Source organism: Corvus cornix, chromosome 2, assembly GCF_000738735.6.
Source record: "Corvus cornix cornix isolate S_Up_H32 chromosome 2, ASM73873v5, whole genome shotgun sequence".
Classification (NCBI taxonomy): Eukaryota; Metazoa; Chordata; class Aves; order Passeriformes; family Corvidae; genus Corvus; species Corvus cornix.
The window spans coordinates 104748541-104762719 of record NC_046333.1 but is presented as its reverse complement, the minus strand read 5'-3'; the positions used below and the strand labels follow the sequence as shown (position 1 = coordinate 104762719).

General features: G+C 42.2%; 1 protein-coding gene across 1 annotated transcript in view; it reads left to right on the top strand.

Moving 5' to 3' along the window:
• The first annotated feature begins 1657 nt into the window (after nt 1-1657).
• SMCHD1 (structural maintenance of chromosomes flexible hinge domain containing 1) overlaps nt 1658-14179 on the top strand; it is a 69545-nt gene continuing 57023 nt past the window's right edge. The window contains exons 1-3 of the mRNA XM_039549281.1: nt 1658-2055; nt 12965-13040; nt 13482-13643. Coding sequence (XP_039405215.1) covers nt 1876-2055; nt 12965-13040; nt 13482-13643 — 418 coding nt within the window. The 5' untranslated portion in view covers nt 1658-1875. The remainder of the gene's footprint in view (nt 2056-12964; nt 13041-13481; nt 13644-14179) is intronic.

Below are 14179 nucleotides of genomic sequence, written 5' to 3'. Positions count from 1 at the left end.
TAGGGAAGTGGTGGAATCCCAGTCCTTGGAAGTATTCAAAAGGCATGTGACAAGAATTTTTTGTTACTCATTTGTCACCTCTACTGTTTTACAAACCTCCCCTACATGCCATCACAATCCTTTCCTCAAAACTAAGACTCCTTAAAACAGAAGCAGCTACACTTTTTGTGAGGGTTGAATGAGTGGACACTGGGGTAGATTGAGAACTGGGTGAATGGCAGATCCCAGAAGGTCATGATCAGTGGCACAGGGTCTAGTTGGAGACCTGTCATTAGTGTTGTCCCCCAAGACTGAACACTGGGTCCAGTATTGTTTAACTTGTTCAATGACTTGGATGAAGGGACAGAGGCCTCCTCAGCAAGTTAACTAATGACACAAAGCTGGGAGGAATGGCTGATACCCCAGAGGGCTGTGCAGGCCTTCAGAAGGACCTCAACAGGGTGGAAAGATGGACAAAGAAGAACTTTCTGAAATTCAACCACGGTATACACAGGTTCTGGCACCTGGGGAAGAATAACCCCCTGCACCAGTACAGACTGGGGGTTGACCTGATGGAAAGCATCTCTGCAGAGAAGGAGCTGGCAGTCCTGGTGGACAAGCAGCTGTCCATGAGCCAGCAGTGTCCTTGTCCCCAAGAAGGCCACTGGGATGCTACAGTACATAAGGAAGAGAGCATCACTAGCAGGTCAAGGAAGGTGATCCTGCTCCTCTATTCAGCCCAAGTGGGGCCATATCTGGCATTCTATGCCCAGTTCTGGGCTCCTCAGTACAAGACATGGAGCTCTGGCAGTGGATCCAGTGGAGGGCAACAAAGATGATTAAAGGACTGGAACATCTATCTTATTAGGACAGCTGTGAGATTTGGGCCTGTTCAGCCTAGAGAAGAGATGACTGAGAGGTGACCTTATCCATGTGTACACGTTTTTAAAGGGGGCTGCCATGAGGATGGAGCCAGGCTCTCCACGGTGGTCCCAAGTAATATAACACGAGGCAATGGGCAGAACCTGATGCACAGGAAATTCCACCTGAACACAAGGAAGAACTTTACTGTGTGGGTGACTGTCCACTGGAAGAGATTGTCCAGAGAGGCTGTAGAGTCTCCCCTACTAGAGATACTCAAGAACCATCTCGGCACAATTCTGTGCCATGTACTCTCGGATGACCCTGCTTGAGCAGAGATTTGACCAGGTGACCCACTGTGGTCCCTTCCAACCGGACCGCTTCTGAGATTCTGTGATTGTGTTAAACAACAGCGTTGGAATCTGGATCGGCCGCTTTGTTTTAAGGCAGACGAAGCGGGACTTCACACCTCTGCTCCCTCCCTGGCCGCTGCCCGGCCTGTGGCGCGGACGCGCCCGCCGGTGCCTGGAGCGCGCCCCGCGGCCCCGCTCGCGCCGCGCTTCCCGCGCCGCCGCCCGCACCGCGCGCGAGAGCCGGCGGGCGGCGGCCGCGGGCGCAGCACGCGCTCCCACCGCCCAGCCCGCCTGCGCCTCCCGTGGCGACGATCCCGCTCCCGATCCCGCTCCGGCCCCACCCGGCGGCGGAAGTGGCTCGAGGCGGAGGGCGCCAGCTCCTTCCGAGGTCGCAGGGCCGAAACGGCGCTTTCGCCTGCAGGCCCTTGCCGCCCACCTGCCCGGCGCCACCCCGCATCGCCCCCCACAGCCAGCAGAGCCGTCGCCGCCATCCCCTCCTTCTCTCCCCCCTCCTCTTCCGGGCCTCCACGGCGTGTCGTTCCCCGGCTTCCGCCCTGGCTCCGCCTCCTCCTTCCCCGGCCGGGACGTATTTTGCCGGGCGGGGGCGCTGGCAGTCCCGGCAGCAGGAGCTGTCGCTGCCGCCATCGCTGCGGGACGGTTTCCGTCTCTTCAGCTCCCCAACATGGCAGCAGCGGCGGGAGGCGGCCGCGCACCTCGCAGGCCGGCGCTGCTGACCCCTCGCGGCAACGGGGACCGCACCGTGTTCCTCTTCGATCGGCGCCGGGAGCAGGCGGACCCGGACGAGAAAGTGCTCCGCTACGGCAAGGACAACTACCGCGCTTTCCGCAGCGCCGTCTGCCAGGTACGCGGCAGGGTGGGGCGGCGTCGGGCGCGGCGGTGCCCCTGCTCCATGTGTGAGGGAGCGTCCCCGCGGCGCTGGGGCTGGGGGGCGGTCGGGGCGGGGCAGGGGTGTAACAGCGTGCTCGGGGGTCGGACTTTGTTGCCGGGACAGGTGGGGCGGCCACGGAGGAGAGACCGCGGTCGCCCCGTCGGCGTCGCCTTTCTCCCGCACACCAGAGGCCGGTGCGGGGCGGCGGCGGGCGGCGCGGTGGGAGCAGCCCCTGGCGGCGGGCGGGAAGGTAGCGGGCGGCCCCGAGCGCCCCCGCGCGGGGAGCGGCGGCGGCGGGCGTGGTGCCGCGCTCCGGAGGGTGTTTGTGGTGGAGCCCGTGGTTGGTATTCGGTCACAGCGCGGGCTCGGGCGGCTCAGAGGTCTCTTCCAACCTAAGTGGCTCTGTGGCTGTGTTTCTGCTATCCAAGGTGTTGATGATACGCGCCGGTCGCTTCCCGTCCTCGGCGGTGGCTGCCATTTAAATACCGCGTCTGGCGGCGCCTTTGCCGTGTTCATGTCCTTTCGATTCTTTTTCCCTGTCGTGACGCGAAACGAAACTTGCTTCGTCTTCACAGCTCGGGGAGGTGGAGATTGTTTTCTGCGTACGGGCTGTTTGCTGTAGTTTGCTGGTGCCACCAGTGGGCATCGCCCATTTCCGTCATGGTTTCGTTTTCCGAGCGAGTGACAAATGCCATAAACCTGTTAACTGCCTGCATGTTTTACCATATGAAACGCGCAGGAAAATCAGCTCTAGATTTTGTACTAATTTAGTCTGATAAAAAAATTAATTTTAGTTTCTTTATCCAGTATCATTTTCACTTAGTATTCTAGCATGCAAATTCTATATTTTACATATAGATGGGATATGATAAATACCTATTTTACATTTGAATAAATAGAATTATTTCTAAATTTTATAAAATTTATCGATTACTTATAAACAATATAAATACTACATAATCTATCATATTTATATGTAATATAACTATATCATGATGAAATATGTAATTAATATAATTATATGTAATAATAAATATATATATGATATTGATAAAATATTTCTTGAGAAAAAATTAAACATTAAATAAATATAATATAAATTGTTCTGTGTCTGGACAGTGTTTAATGTAATGGCTTCCTACTGTGATGGAAGCTTTGAGTTACCAATATCAGCAGGAATAGCTGTCACCTGCAATTGCCTCCTCCTTGTACAGTTCTATTTCAGTGTGCAAAATAGCATATCCGTGATCCGGTAGAGGCACTGAATCTTAAGGCAGAGTCACCTTCCCTAGAAGTGTCCAAAAAAGGAGTAGTGGTGGCACTTTGTGATATGGTTTAGAGAGTCTGGTGTTACTCAGTCGAGGTTGGATTTGGAGGTCTTTTCCAGCTTTTTGATTCAGTGATTCTGTACTCAGAAGTAAAGTGGTTATGGAGTGTTAGTACAGCCCTTGGTCTGATCAGTGCCCCTAAAGACTGAAAGGAACAAGAAAACGAATGCAGTAAAGACATGAGTACACTTTATGCAGTGCAACATCTGGAGAAGCTAGACAGTGGGGTGGGTTCATGACCTTCCATGGGTTTGTATTTCCTGTGAGTAATTAGGAGTATTACATAATTTTCCTCAAGAGTTTTCTTAATGGATCCTGTCCCAACTGTACCTAGCAGATGAATTGAAGGAATATCTCATATTTTCAATAGTCAAGGCAAATATGTGGATGATGAACCCACCCCTCTTTTCTTTTAGATTTTGTAATTAATTGATGGGCTGAGTTTAACACTAATTTACAGTTTGTTCTAGAACAGAGTCTTGTCTTTTCATGTTTTTTTTTTAATATATACTGCACACTCCAGTGACTTAATGTTTCCATGCATCCTCGTGGTGTTCAGTAGTTCATAGAAGTTTTGGCATATTTGCAATTTTATAAAGAAATAAGCCATCACCACCAGCTGTGACACATCTCCTGTACAAACAGCTTCGGGGGTTTCTTAACCTGAGATGAAATTTTGAAGTCACTACTTTAATGCTTTTAGGCAGACCTCTTGCATGGGCAGCAGAGCGTTTGAGAAGCCTGGTGCTGCAAAGCAGACCTTGCTTTGTTTGAATATGGTGCCTGTGAAAGTAAAATTTTCAAATGTGTTTTTTTTAATATGTTTAATATCACAAGCCTTATCACCAGTTCTGGTGGCTGTTTCGGGTGTTAAGGATAATAGGGTCTGTGCTCTTACAAACTTAGGCAGCAAGAACCTCAGCTGATCATTCCCTTAGAGAAAGACCTTCTCCAATAATGTGTTGACTGACTGTGAGTGCAGTCAGAGGTGCCTCTGTCACTACTAGTTTCAGTGTGATGACTCTTTGTGCTTTGGGGCTTTCATCATCTGACATGTGGGACATCTGACTATGAAAGGATGCTGAGGTGGGTGGATTGACACAACCAGTAAATGCTGGTACAGTGAAAACTGGACATGCAGAGGGTTGGGATGTTTGATATCTCATGTCTCCCACACCAACAGTGTACAAACTGTAGTTGGACTTCTGGAAGAACATTCTGGCTTCTCAGTGCCCCAAGAGCTTTGTAAATTGTGCTTCCCTGAGTGTTGTACTCCAAAATTCCCAATTTCTGGCATTTTGAAAGTTGCAACTAACTACTTTCAGGAAAAAGTGATGAATGGGTTCAGCGGCTTGGGACAGACTTTCCTAGCTTCGTGGTGCTGAAAACGCTGCAGGGAACTGATGAAAACTCAGGAAGAACAGTTCTTTTGTTACGCAGATTTTGAGTTGGTTCAGACTAAGGTGAAGTGGAATGTTGTATTCACTTTTCGACGATTGAAGCTGTTAGATACTGTCAGACTGCTCGGTTGGGCAAATACCGTGTATGCAGTAGTGTTGTTTCCACCGGTCTCCTGTCTGATGGCTCAGCTTTCAATGGACTTTCATTGGCAATTTGTCATGCAACTGAAGGATGTTACTGTAGCAGCAAAGGTGCTCCCACGTTTTCCAGTCTGCCAGCCTGGGCAGGTGAACATGGTCATGGCTGACAAGGACGCCAGAAATATTAAGCTGTTGGAACTATTTATGTTGTGAACATTTTCCTATGGCACAAGAGAGTTCTTTTGGATAGAACTGGATGTGTACAAGTCAAATCCTGCAAAAAATTATGAAATTAAACCTGATTGCAGTGTGTGATGTTCCTGAGTTGAAAATACTTGAGTATCTGAAGGCATGGTCTTAGGCTACTACTTCTGAGACGTAGGGGTTTTTTTCATAATGCAGAGAGAAGGTATTTTCAAAATAACTGATTCAGCTGCTTCAGAGGTTGATTTAGGAGCTGATGCATGTCCTCTCTGTCTGGTGTCATATAAAATATTCCTCTATTATTACTAAACTATTCTTTACTAATTTTTGAAATTTTGGGGGTTTTCTTGAAGCAAATATTTTTTTACTGTCACCTAAGCAGTTAATACATGTCTGTGTAGTTGGAAGTGGCTTTATATACTGATAAATTAGTCTTTCATTCTCAGTGTTGCAGGAGGGAAGATTTAGGAAAAAAATCTTATAAGATGGTGGAGCATATATAGTCTTCATTCTTCATCCTTGTGGTGATAATTAAGAGGTTTCTGCTTTAGGATTTAAGAATAGTGCTAGCTTGAGGATTCTGTTTGTCCACTGTTGACCTTATGTGGAGTAGTCATATAATTTCAGTCTACAGAACCATGAAGTTTTGAGGTGAATGAGTGGGTTAAATACTGGATTTTGCTTCTTCTTGCCAGTACTGTTTCTTGTGCACCTTCTTGTTGTCTTCTGTTAGGTCTATGCCCCACTGCTTGTCCTGATCTTTAGAGTAGTATTCAAAAATACTTACTCGCAATAAGCAGAATGGAGCTAAACTGTTGACGCCTAATCTGAGATTCCTTGCTCATGTTATCCAGGTACACAGTAAAGCTGAAAAGCTTCAGTTCGTTGCTGAGATGGCAGAAATCCTTCAGGCACTTAGAGAGGTCACACTCCTTTTAGGGTGGAAGGGTGTCTGTGCTGGAAACTGTAAAGAAGTTTTGCCAGTGTGTGAAGGGATTTTTGAGAGGCTTTGAGGTGAACTACCAATCTGAAGAGAGTTAATGGTACTAAGATAGTGTTACTGCTTATATAGGAACCAAACTTGTTGGTAAATGCTTCCTTAGTTCTTCTGAAACTTCTCGTTGTTGTGATCTCCTTGTTTAAAAAAAATATAGATCTGTAATCTGTATAAAAAGCAAATATCTAATTTAAGTAAATATTGAAAAAACAAATATCACAACAAACCAAAATGTTTTGCTTTTAATCTTTTGCCATATGCTTTTGTTGAGGTTCCCATTGTATCGTAACCTATTTACTATTTAAATAGATTATTTTACCAGTCATATAAATTCCAGTGTCTCAATGAGCCAAGAGGCAAAAAAGGATATTCATTAAGATGGTGTATGGAAAATAAGCATAAGTGTAATAGAAAATCAAGACAAGAAATAAGTGGATTTTTTTTGTGAATATTTGCTTGCCAATGCCTAATAATTAAAGTATAATCAAATTATTTGCAATCAAAGCAAAAATATTAGCAACTTTGGCAAGTTTGGATCACCAAAACATTATTCTGATAAATGCTCAATAGAGATACTTCCATTAATGATGAAATCAGTCCGTCTTGTAATAATTATATTTTTGTATTTCAAGTCCTATGTTTGTTTACACAGTTTTAGCATTTTGTATAACCAGAAACTAAACATAGATATATTTGAAATATGCTATGCATATGCAAAGCAGGTTTTTTCCTTGATTTTTAAATATGCTGTTGGAAGTACTGTAAGATCTGTATAAGATGTGGCAATAAGTAAGTTTTTTCCAAAAGTATCACACTGTATTTCAGACTTCACTGAAAATCTTGTGTATAGTATCTTTGTTACTGATATTTTGGTGGGAAGAAGGATGCAGTTTGCTTATCTTTGTGCACTTGGGTACAGCCTTGTGGTGTGTCAATTGATTTGGAAAGCTGAGTGGCTTGTAGGTTCCTGGTCAAATTCAAGTGTTGGCAACACAGTCAGATGCAGAGTATCTGCAATCTTTAGGATAAGTTATCCAGTGCAGTTTTTAGATGTGACCAAGTATTTTTTGTTTTTGAAGAGAGGTTTCTGAATTCTTGTTCCTTTAACAAGTGGTATCATACAAAGTATTTTGATGCGAGAAGCTGGCACAAAGTTAATGTTAAAATTTTGGCTGGTAACTGCACTGAATATTTGTGATTGTGATTTTAGACACAGTGGTTTGTGAAGGCCTTGCAGAAGCTACTGTGAGTTACTACTGACTAAGTCGAGTCATGACAGCGTGCTCTTCGTAGAAATTCTGGGGTTCCAAGCTTCTTTCCGCTTGGGAAAAGTTGCAAATCTTGCAAAGATGTCTGAGTTAACGCATCATTCTGGACAAATACGCTTGTGAGCTCTGTAGAGATCTTGTGTCATACAGCTTGCCTCTCTTTCTCTCCATTTTTCCATCAAAATTATGATAAAACTTTAAGAAACCTCAAAAATGTATTCTCTTACTGGGTCTTGTGATACATAGCAATGTTCTGAGTGTTCTGTTGAACTCTCAGTTCGCTGCTTAACATCTTTTATTGATTACTTTTTGTAAATATTTTGAAGTGTATCAACTGAACTTCTGGAAGTAGTGAAACTTTTAAGGAGGACAAAGGACAAGGACCTTCAGGTTCTGCAAACGTTACCCTCTGTAGTTTGTTCTTTAGGTGGAGATGGTGCTGTCAATAAAGGATGGTTGGAAAATGTTTTAGAACATTAGCATTCAATGCTAGTTTTTGTCTGTAGATAGTCTCTAAAAACTATTTGACCCGAAGGTACGGGCTCCTGTGTATCCCTGTATTTCTGTAATATACAAATTTTTGCTTTGAATTCTAAGAAATGCTTAGAAATAATTTCTAGCTTTTTTTTTTTTTTTTAATGGCAGCTACTTTTATAGAGGCTTTTGGATTCTTCTTTCTGTTGGTGTCCAAAGATGTTACATAAGAGTTTGTGTTCTGACATTAGGGAAGCTCATTGGGATTATGATTAGAGATGATTGTTATCATACTTACCCTGCTACTATGAGTGCTTAATCCCAGATTCTCACTAACAGATCCTCAGCAAGTTGTCATCATGTTGAGAGCTGACCTAACTGTGGATTGGAAGAGTTTATTTGATTAGCATTCTTACGAGTCACATACAGTTGTTCTCATTTCCTTCCAGCAAGGTTTCTACTTAATCTTTTTGTATCTGCTACTTCTAGTAATTACTGTAATATTATGTAGTCATATGAATAATTGAGAGACATGATACAAAAGACAGTTCTTAGCTTGAAAATCTGTCATTTGAGAATAAAATTGTTTCCCTTAAATGTGTGCTATCACTTCATTAATTTGTTGATGTAAGAAATTTCTCTCAATTTGGACTGATAATTCTTTGTTAAGTGGGATAGCTAACTGATAAATGTATGTCTTTCAGATGGTAAATTGGCAAATAGCATGGGATATTGAATTAATCACATGCAAAATTACAGAAGGGTACAGGCTTCTCAGTGTTTGGATGTGGCTCTTAGCTTCATTTTTTCAGCTTCCTGAACAAGTTTCTGCAATGGAGCTGCTGGATCAATTTGAAATACTAAAAAAACTGTATTGCTTTTTGCCATCTTGGGTAGCTAAGTAAAATTGAAAATTACATTGCCAGGTGTCTTTACATGTAACTGATACAGTTTAGGTCCCCTTTAAGAGGTTTGCATTGGCAATACAGTTCTAGTAGCCAGAAAAATACTTCTGGGCTGTGGAAGGTGGCTCTGTGGATGTTATGTCTCTGTTATCCTTTGGCTGCATCACTAAGCTCTGAGTCTGTGTATTCTCATCATTCTCACGCGCTGCCTACTTGGATTGGTTACGGTAGGAGGAGATGGGATTTTAAGGGTCCGGAAGTTGCGTATTGTAGGGAACTGTTTGTGTTGGAAAGGTTTGGTTTCCAAGGGGTTAAATGTCTTTTCTAAAGATATTGTAGTTTCGGTTTCACTGTTCTACCTTTGTCACATTGGAGAGTGTTCCATTCCTTCAGTTTTAAAAGTCAGCACCAGAAATTCTTCTTTTATGGTAATAGGCTGAAGGACCAGAGGAAGCAGGCCAGTGACTTTGTGCTTACAGTAAGGTATTTCTCCTTCACTTACCACCTCAAGCCTATTCATGTGACTGCAAGCTGTGGTGATACACGTAAAAAGTTAAATATTTGTTTGTTGAACACTTTTTCCAAGGCAGGTAGTAAATCCAGAGGCAAAATCAACGTTGACTTCATGCTGAGTGTTTTAGTTGGCTCAGTAGCCAGGTAAGCCTCGCTGTGCATGTGCAGATCAAGTAGTAGTAAAACTTTTGAGCTTTTGTGCTGATATGTGAAAGAGAAAAGAAACAGAGGCGTATTTGAAGGAGTGTAAACTGCTGAGGAGTTACCTGTGATTTGTGGGGTTGTGTTTTGTTTTGAGGTTTGTGGGGTTTTTTCGTCTATAAAGAAAACCTGTGACTGGAGCTAGTATAAACTGAACCTTGCTTCTTGATTCAGATTTAAAGGTTAAAGGTATCACAGTTGATTCACACTTTCATGTATCATAACTGTGAAGTGCTCTGCTGAAAACTTCTTGGGCATGTGACATTGTCTCAAACTCCTTTAGCGTTATATTCATCTCATGTCATAAACATCTACCAACAAATTGAGAGCTATTAACTTTATTTATCATGAAGCATAGGTGGTGCTCCAGACTGATCCTCCAGTTTTATAAAGAGGGCATTTCTCTTGTTTGTACAGACGGCTTTTTGCTTCTGTATCATTCCATGGGTTTAAGGACTGATATCCTGCTGTGTGCAAAACAGGCTCAACTTCGGGATTTTTTTTTTCTTAATTTTAACACAGTTAACACAAACTTCTGATGATTGATTGGGGGGAAATTAATCATTTAGAGAAATGCCTTTCTTTCCCCTTTTCCAAACTCATCTTCTGTCATACGCCTTTCTTTCCCCATTCTTAGTCTAATCTATCATTGTTCTCCCAATGCACATTCCGTGGTCGATCACAATTGCTTTGGTTAGACAACAGGTGGTGTGAGACATCAGGGCATGTACAGGGCTTTATTCTGCTGCTCTTACTGGGTTTTTTCTGCTATGATGAATTGGCCATAGGTCACAGCTCCATAGGAGTAGGAGGACAGAGAGGGGAAATTCTGTGCCCTGACATGGGTCCTGCATGGGCCTCAGCACCTTTGGGACCATCCCTGGTCTGGTGTGGAGAATGTCAGTGTCTCCTCTAATGCATCTTCTCCATTGTTTCTCATTTGTCTCTTCTATTTCTTCCCTAATAAGTTTGAGCAGAAGCCATGTGCCCTTCTGGTTGAAATTTTGGTGAGGAGTGAGTTGTTTCCGTGGGTTTGAGAGCCATCTGGAACTGGCTATGGCTGTCTCAGGGCAATTGATTGCCTTTTCTCACACTGGTCACCCCTACAGCTCTCTGGCATCAAAGCCTGGTAGCATACACTCAGCACGCAAAGTGATTGTATTGTACTCTTGAAGATTTTGATGACGTGACAAGCTGGATCATGGTTGTGTGTCTGGATTATCATATAATAACTCTCAGATTTATCGTATGAATGTGCTGCTGGGTTGTCTCATGAATCTTATCAAATTGAGCTGTGTGCGTCTTCAGTACTTACTTGGAAAAGGGCACAGTGCTGGGCTGAAAAAGACATGGCAGTGAAACCTGAACTTCTTATCAACGGAAGATACCATATCTCTTACATGCACAAATCTTCCTGAGAAACAAAACATTTGACCAAACATTTTCTATCAGAACTGAATGAAAATCACCAACTGTGCAAGTAAATTGCCCAGTAGATTCACTTTAATTCAGGAATGACCAGCAGCTTCTCTTTCTGGAGATCACATCCACATACTGGGATAGCTGTGCAGCCCCATCACTTCTACCTGGAATAGTGGGAAGGGACGGGAACTAGGATAACCAAGAACGTAGGACAGAGGGAGTGAGGAAGTAAAACAAGTAGGTCTTTTATAGAAGTGAAGCACTGAAACTGAGAAATCCCCAAAGCTGGCCAAAGTTTACAAAGGATATGGCCTCTTAAACTATGGCCTGGCCAAGAAAAAAGTTATCTGTAGTTTGGACTGCCAAACTTGGTCCGTGTACTTGCCTAGTAACTTATGAAGTGGAAAGGACCTGCTGCCGGCGGATACGCAAATGCTGGGTTCACCCAGGAAATTAAAGCATAGCCTGCCAGGCTGTTGGAGTTGTTTTAGTTGAGGCTCACCCGTGGAATGGGGGAGAGGACCAGAAGGAGGAGGCTGCCCCTGCTTCAGTAGCCGGGTGCTGTCTTGTACATGCACTAGCTGATCCTAACTTCTTGCTGCCTTAAAGTAAATACTGCACTCTTCATAAGGTTCTGAGAGCAGAAGAGCCTTTGGGAAATTGAGAAAACAGGGGAGCTGTGATTATAGCTGGAGGGAAAGATGCTTATGCGTGCTTTCAAATGTAAAACTCTACAGTTACTCTGTATTAACCACTGACCTCGAATGGCACAGTAGAATGTTAGCTTTCTTTCTTTTCTTGCTCTGAGCGATTTTCTATTTTTTCCTGCACAGATTTGCTATGTGAATATTTGTGTAATGTGAGAAGTAAAATTGAAGTGATCTGAATGTAGAAGAGTTAAAAAGTATTACTCGAGGTTCTTAAGTCTGAATATCAGTCTCTGTGTCATCTCCTTTCGTTTCACTTGCACCAAGTGCTATGAGAAATTCAACAATTGTTCTAATTTTGCTGATGGATGATAACTGTAACTTTAATGTAATCACAGGGAGAAAGTAACGGAAATATGGAAAGTAGGCTTCTAATGAAACCATAAGCAGTGTTTTAAAAATATTTTCATGAGTCTGAGTAATAGGGGTGGAAAAGAGAGATGTGGGAAACTGTGAGGGCAAGCTGCTGCAGAGAATGCTAGAGCTTCCTTCAGGGGAGAATCTGGCTAAAAGTGCATAAAGCACTTGTCTGAGTTGTCACTGCAAGACTGAGTGGGTTGATGGAGTTTGATGAGACCAGAGTGGACTTTTACTTGAGTTTCAAAGTCCTGGAAAGGCAGGAGAAAATATAGATATTTATTTTATTATTTTGGGAAATAAATTAGTGTTGGATGTCACAGTGCAAAAATGAGGGCAAAAGCAGAGGTATTTAAATGCGTATAGAAAGCAGGATAAAAAGTCCAAAGCTACAGCAAACACATTCAAAAGAAGGCATCAAAGTAGCAAAGGTTGTTTGGGTTCAAAAGAATAAACTTCAGTGTTTTAACAGTGAAGAATTATTCCAAAAGAAATCTTTATTATTTTTTTAGATGTTTGATATAATTGAAGAACAAAGACTTTAATATCCAACATGAAGAAATACTAGGTTGGTTTGATGTCTCAAGAGTGCAGTTAAATATGGGACACCCTCTAGATCATAACTATTGCTGTTGTAGTTTTGTAGTCAGAAGTAGAACTGTTCAGTCTCGTTTGTCTGCCCTCAAGGTGATTATCTGTAAGACAGTTCCTCCTCCTTAAAATTCGCTAGAGCATATTTTATGCAGGTAAAAAACCAAACCACCCTAGTATGGACAGATTTGGCTAAATTGAGAAAACAAGTGATCTTAAGTTCAACTGTATTCCAAGAGATAATGTCTGATTACTCATCAATAGCTTGTGGCAAAGTAAATAGACCATGCCTTTTTTTTGTTGTTGTTTTAATGTATCTGAATAGTTTTTGAACTACTTAGTTACCATAACTAAATAACCTTCAATTTTTGTAGGCATTTGGCATAGCTTCTGATGAAAAGTTTGTTATCACCACGACAAATAGGAAGGAAATTACAGAAGATAACTTCAGTAAGTATCTTAGATGGCAAAATATTTATAGCTGTTTCTTGTATTGATCATAAAGGTCACATGATAATTGTTTGTGCTCTGTGACATGCAATAATTAACTGAAAGTACACATCCTGTAATAGTTTGCCCAGAACTGTTAAAAAATTATTTTCACAAACATGTTTTTGACAAGTTTGATGGCAATTATACTAAGTATCTTCCATCACAAATTCTGTAAATGATAGGAAAAAATGGTATGTACATAGCTGTCACCTGAAAAAACTTGCATTATTAAGCTTGGAAATGTGAAAAGATACTAATTTAAATGTTGTTAAATGCTGAGCAGGCAATGCCTAAGAAAATATAGGGATTACCTGCCGCTATACTTGTGCTTGTTTTGAGAGCAGAAGCTGCCTGATGGCAGTGCTCTCCAATGTACTTCGCGTTTCATCTTCACTGCAGGCGACCTTGTTCGAGATGGAGTTACTTTGTATCTGCTGCAGTCAGTTGATCAGATGTTGCTTTTGGCAACCAAGGAACGAATTGACTTTCTGCCTCACTACGATACGCTTGTCAAAAGTGGCATGTACGAATACTATGCCAGCGAGGGCCAAAATCCTTTGCGTAAGTACCTGCAGAAGTAATCTTGTGTAAATGATATTTGTATGAATATAATGTGAGTAAGAGCAATTCAATTTAAAGTTATAGCTGCTAAAAAATAGTCTTAGCTGTAAAAGAAAAATTAACTATGTTCTTCATACAAATTTTTCTTCTAAAAATTATTAAAAGTAGCTGCCTAAGAATCCAGATTTATAGAGGCACCCCCTCCAATACTTCTTCAAGAAGTTTGAATATTTTAGAAGTAAAATAACTTTGGCGTGAATAATCTTGTGCATGTCATTCAGACAGATCAGGATGTGTGTTACTAGGTTTTTGTCTTCTGTACTAAACCAGTAGACTTTGTTTTTGGATTTCATGAACAGTTTTTGTATGAGCTACTATAGAATTTTGTGTGCTCTCCCATCTGGGATTCTACAAGGTTTAACTTACCAACAAGAGCAAGTACTTCTTTAAAAAGATGCTGCTTTAATTAGTTTTTATCTAAGTGATGTATGAAATATGTAACCAGCATTTTGTATTGTTTTATTGAATAAATTAAT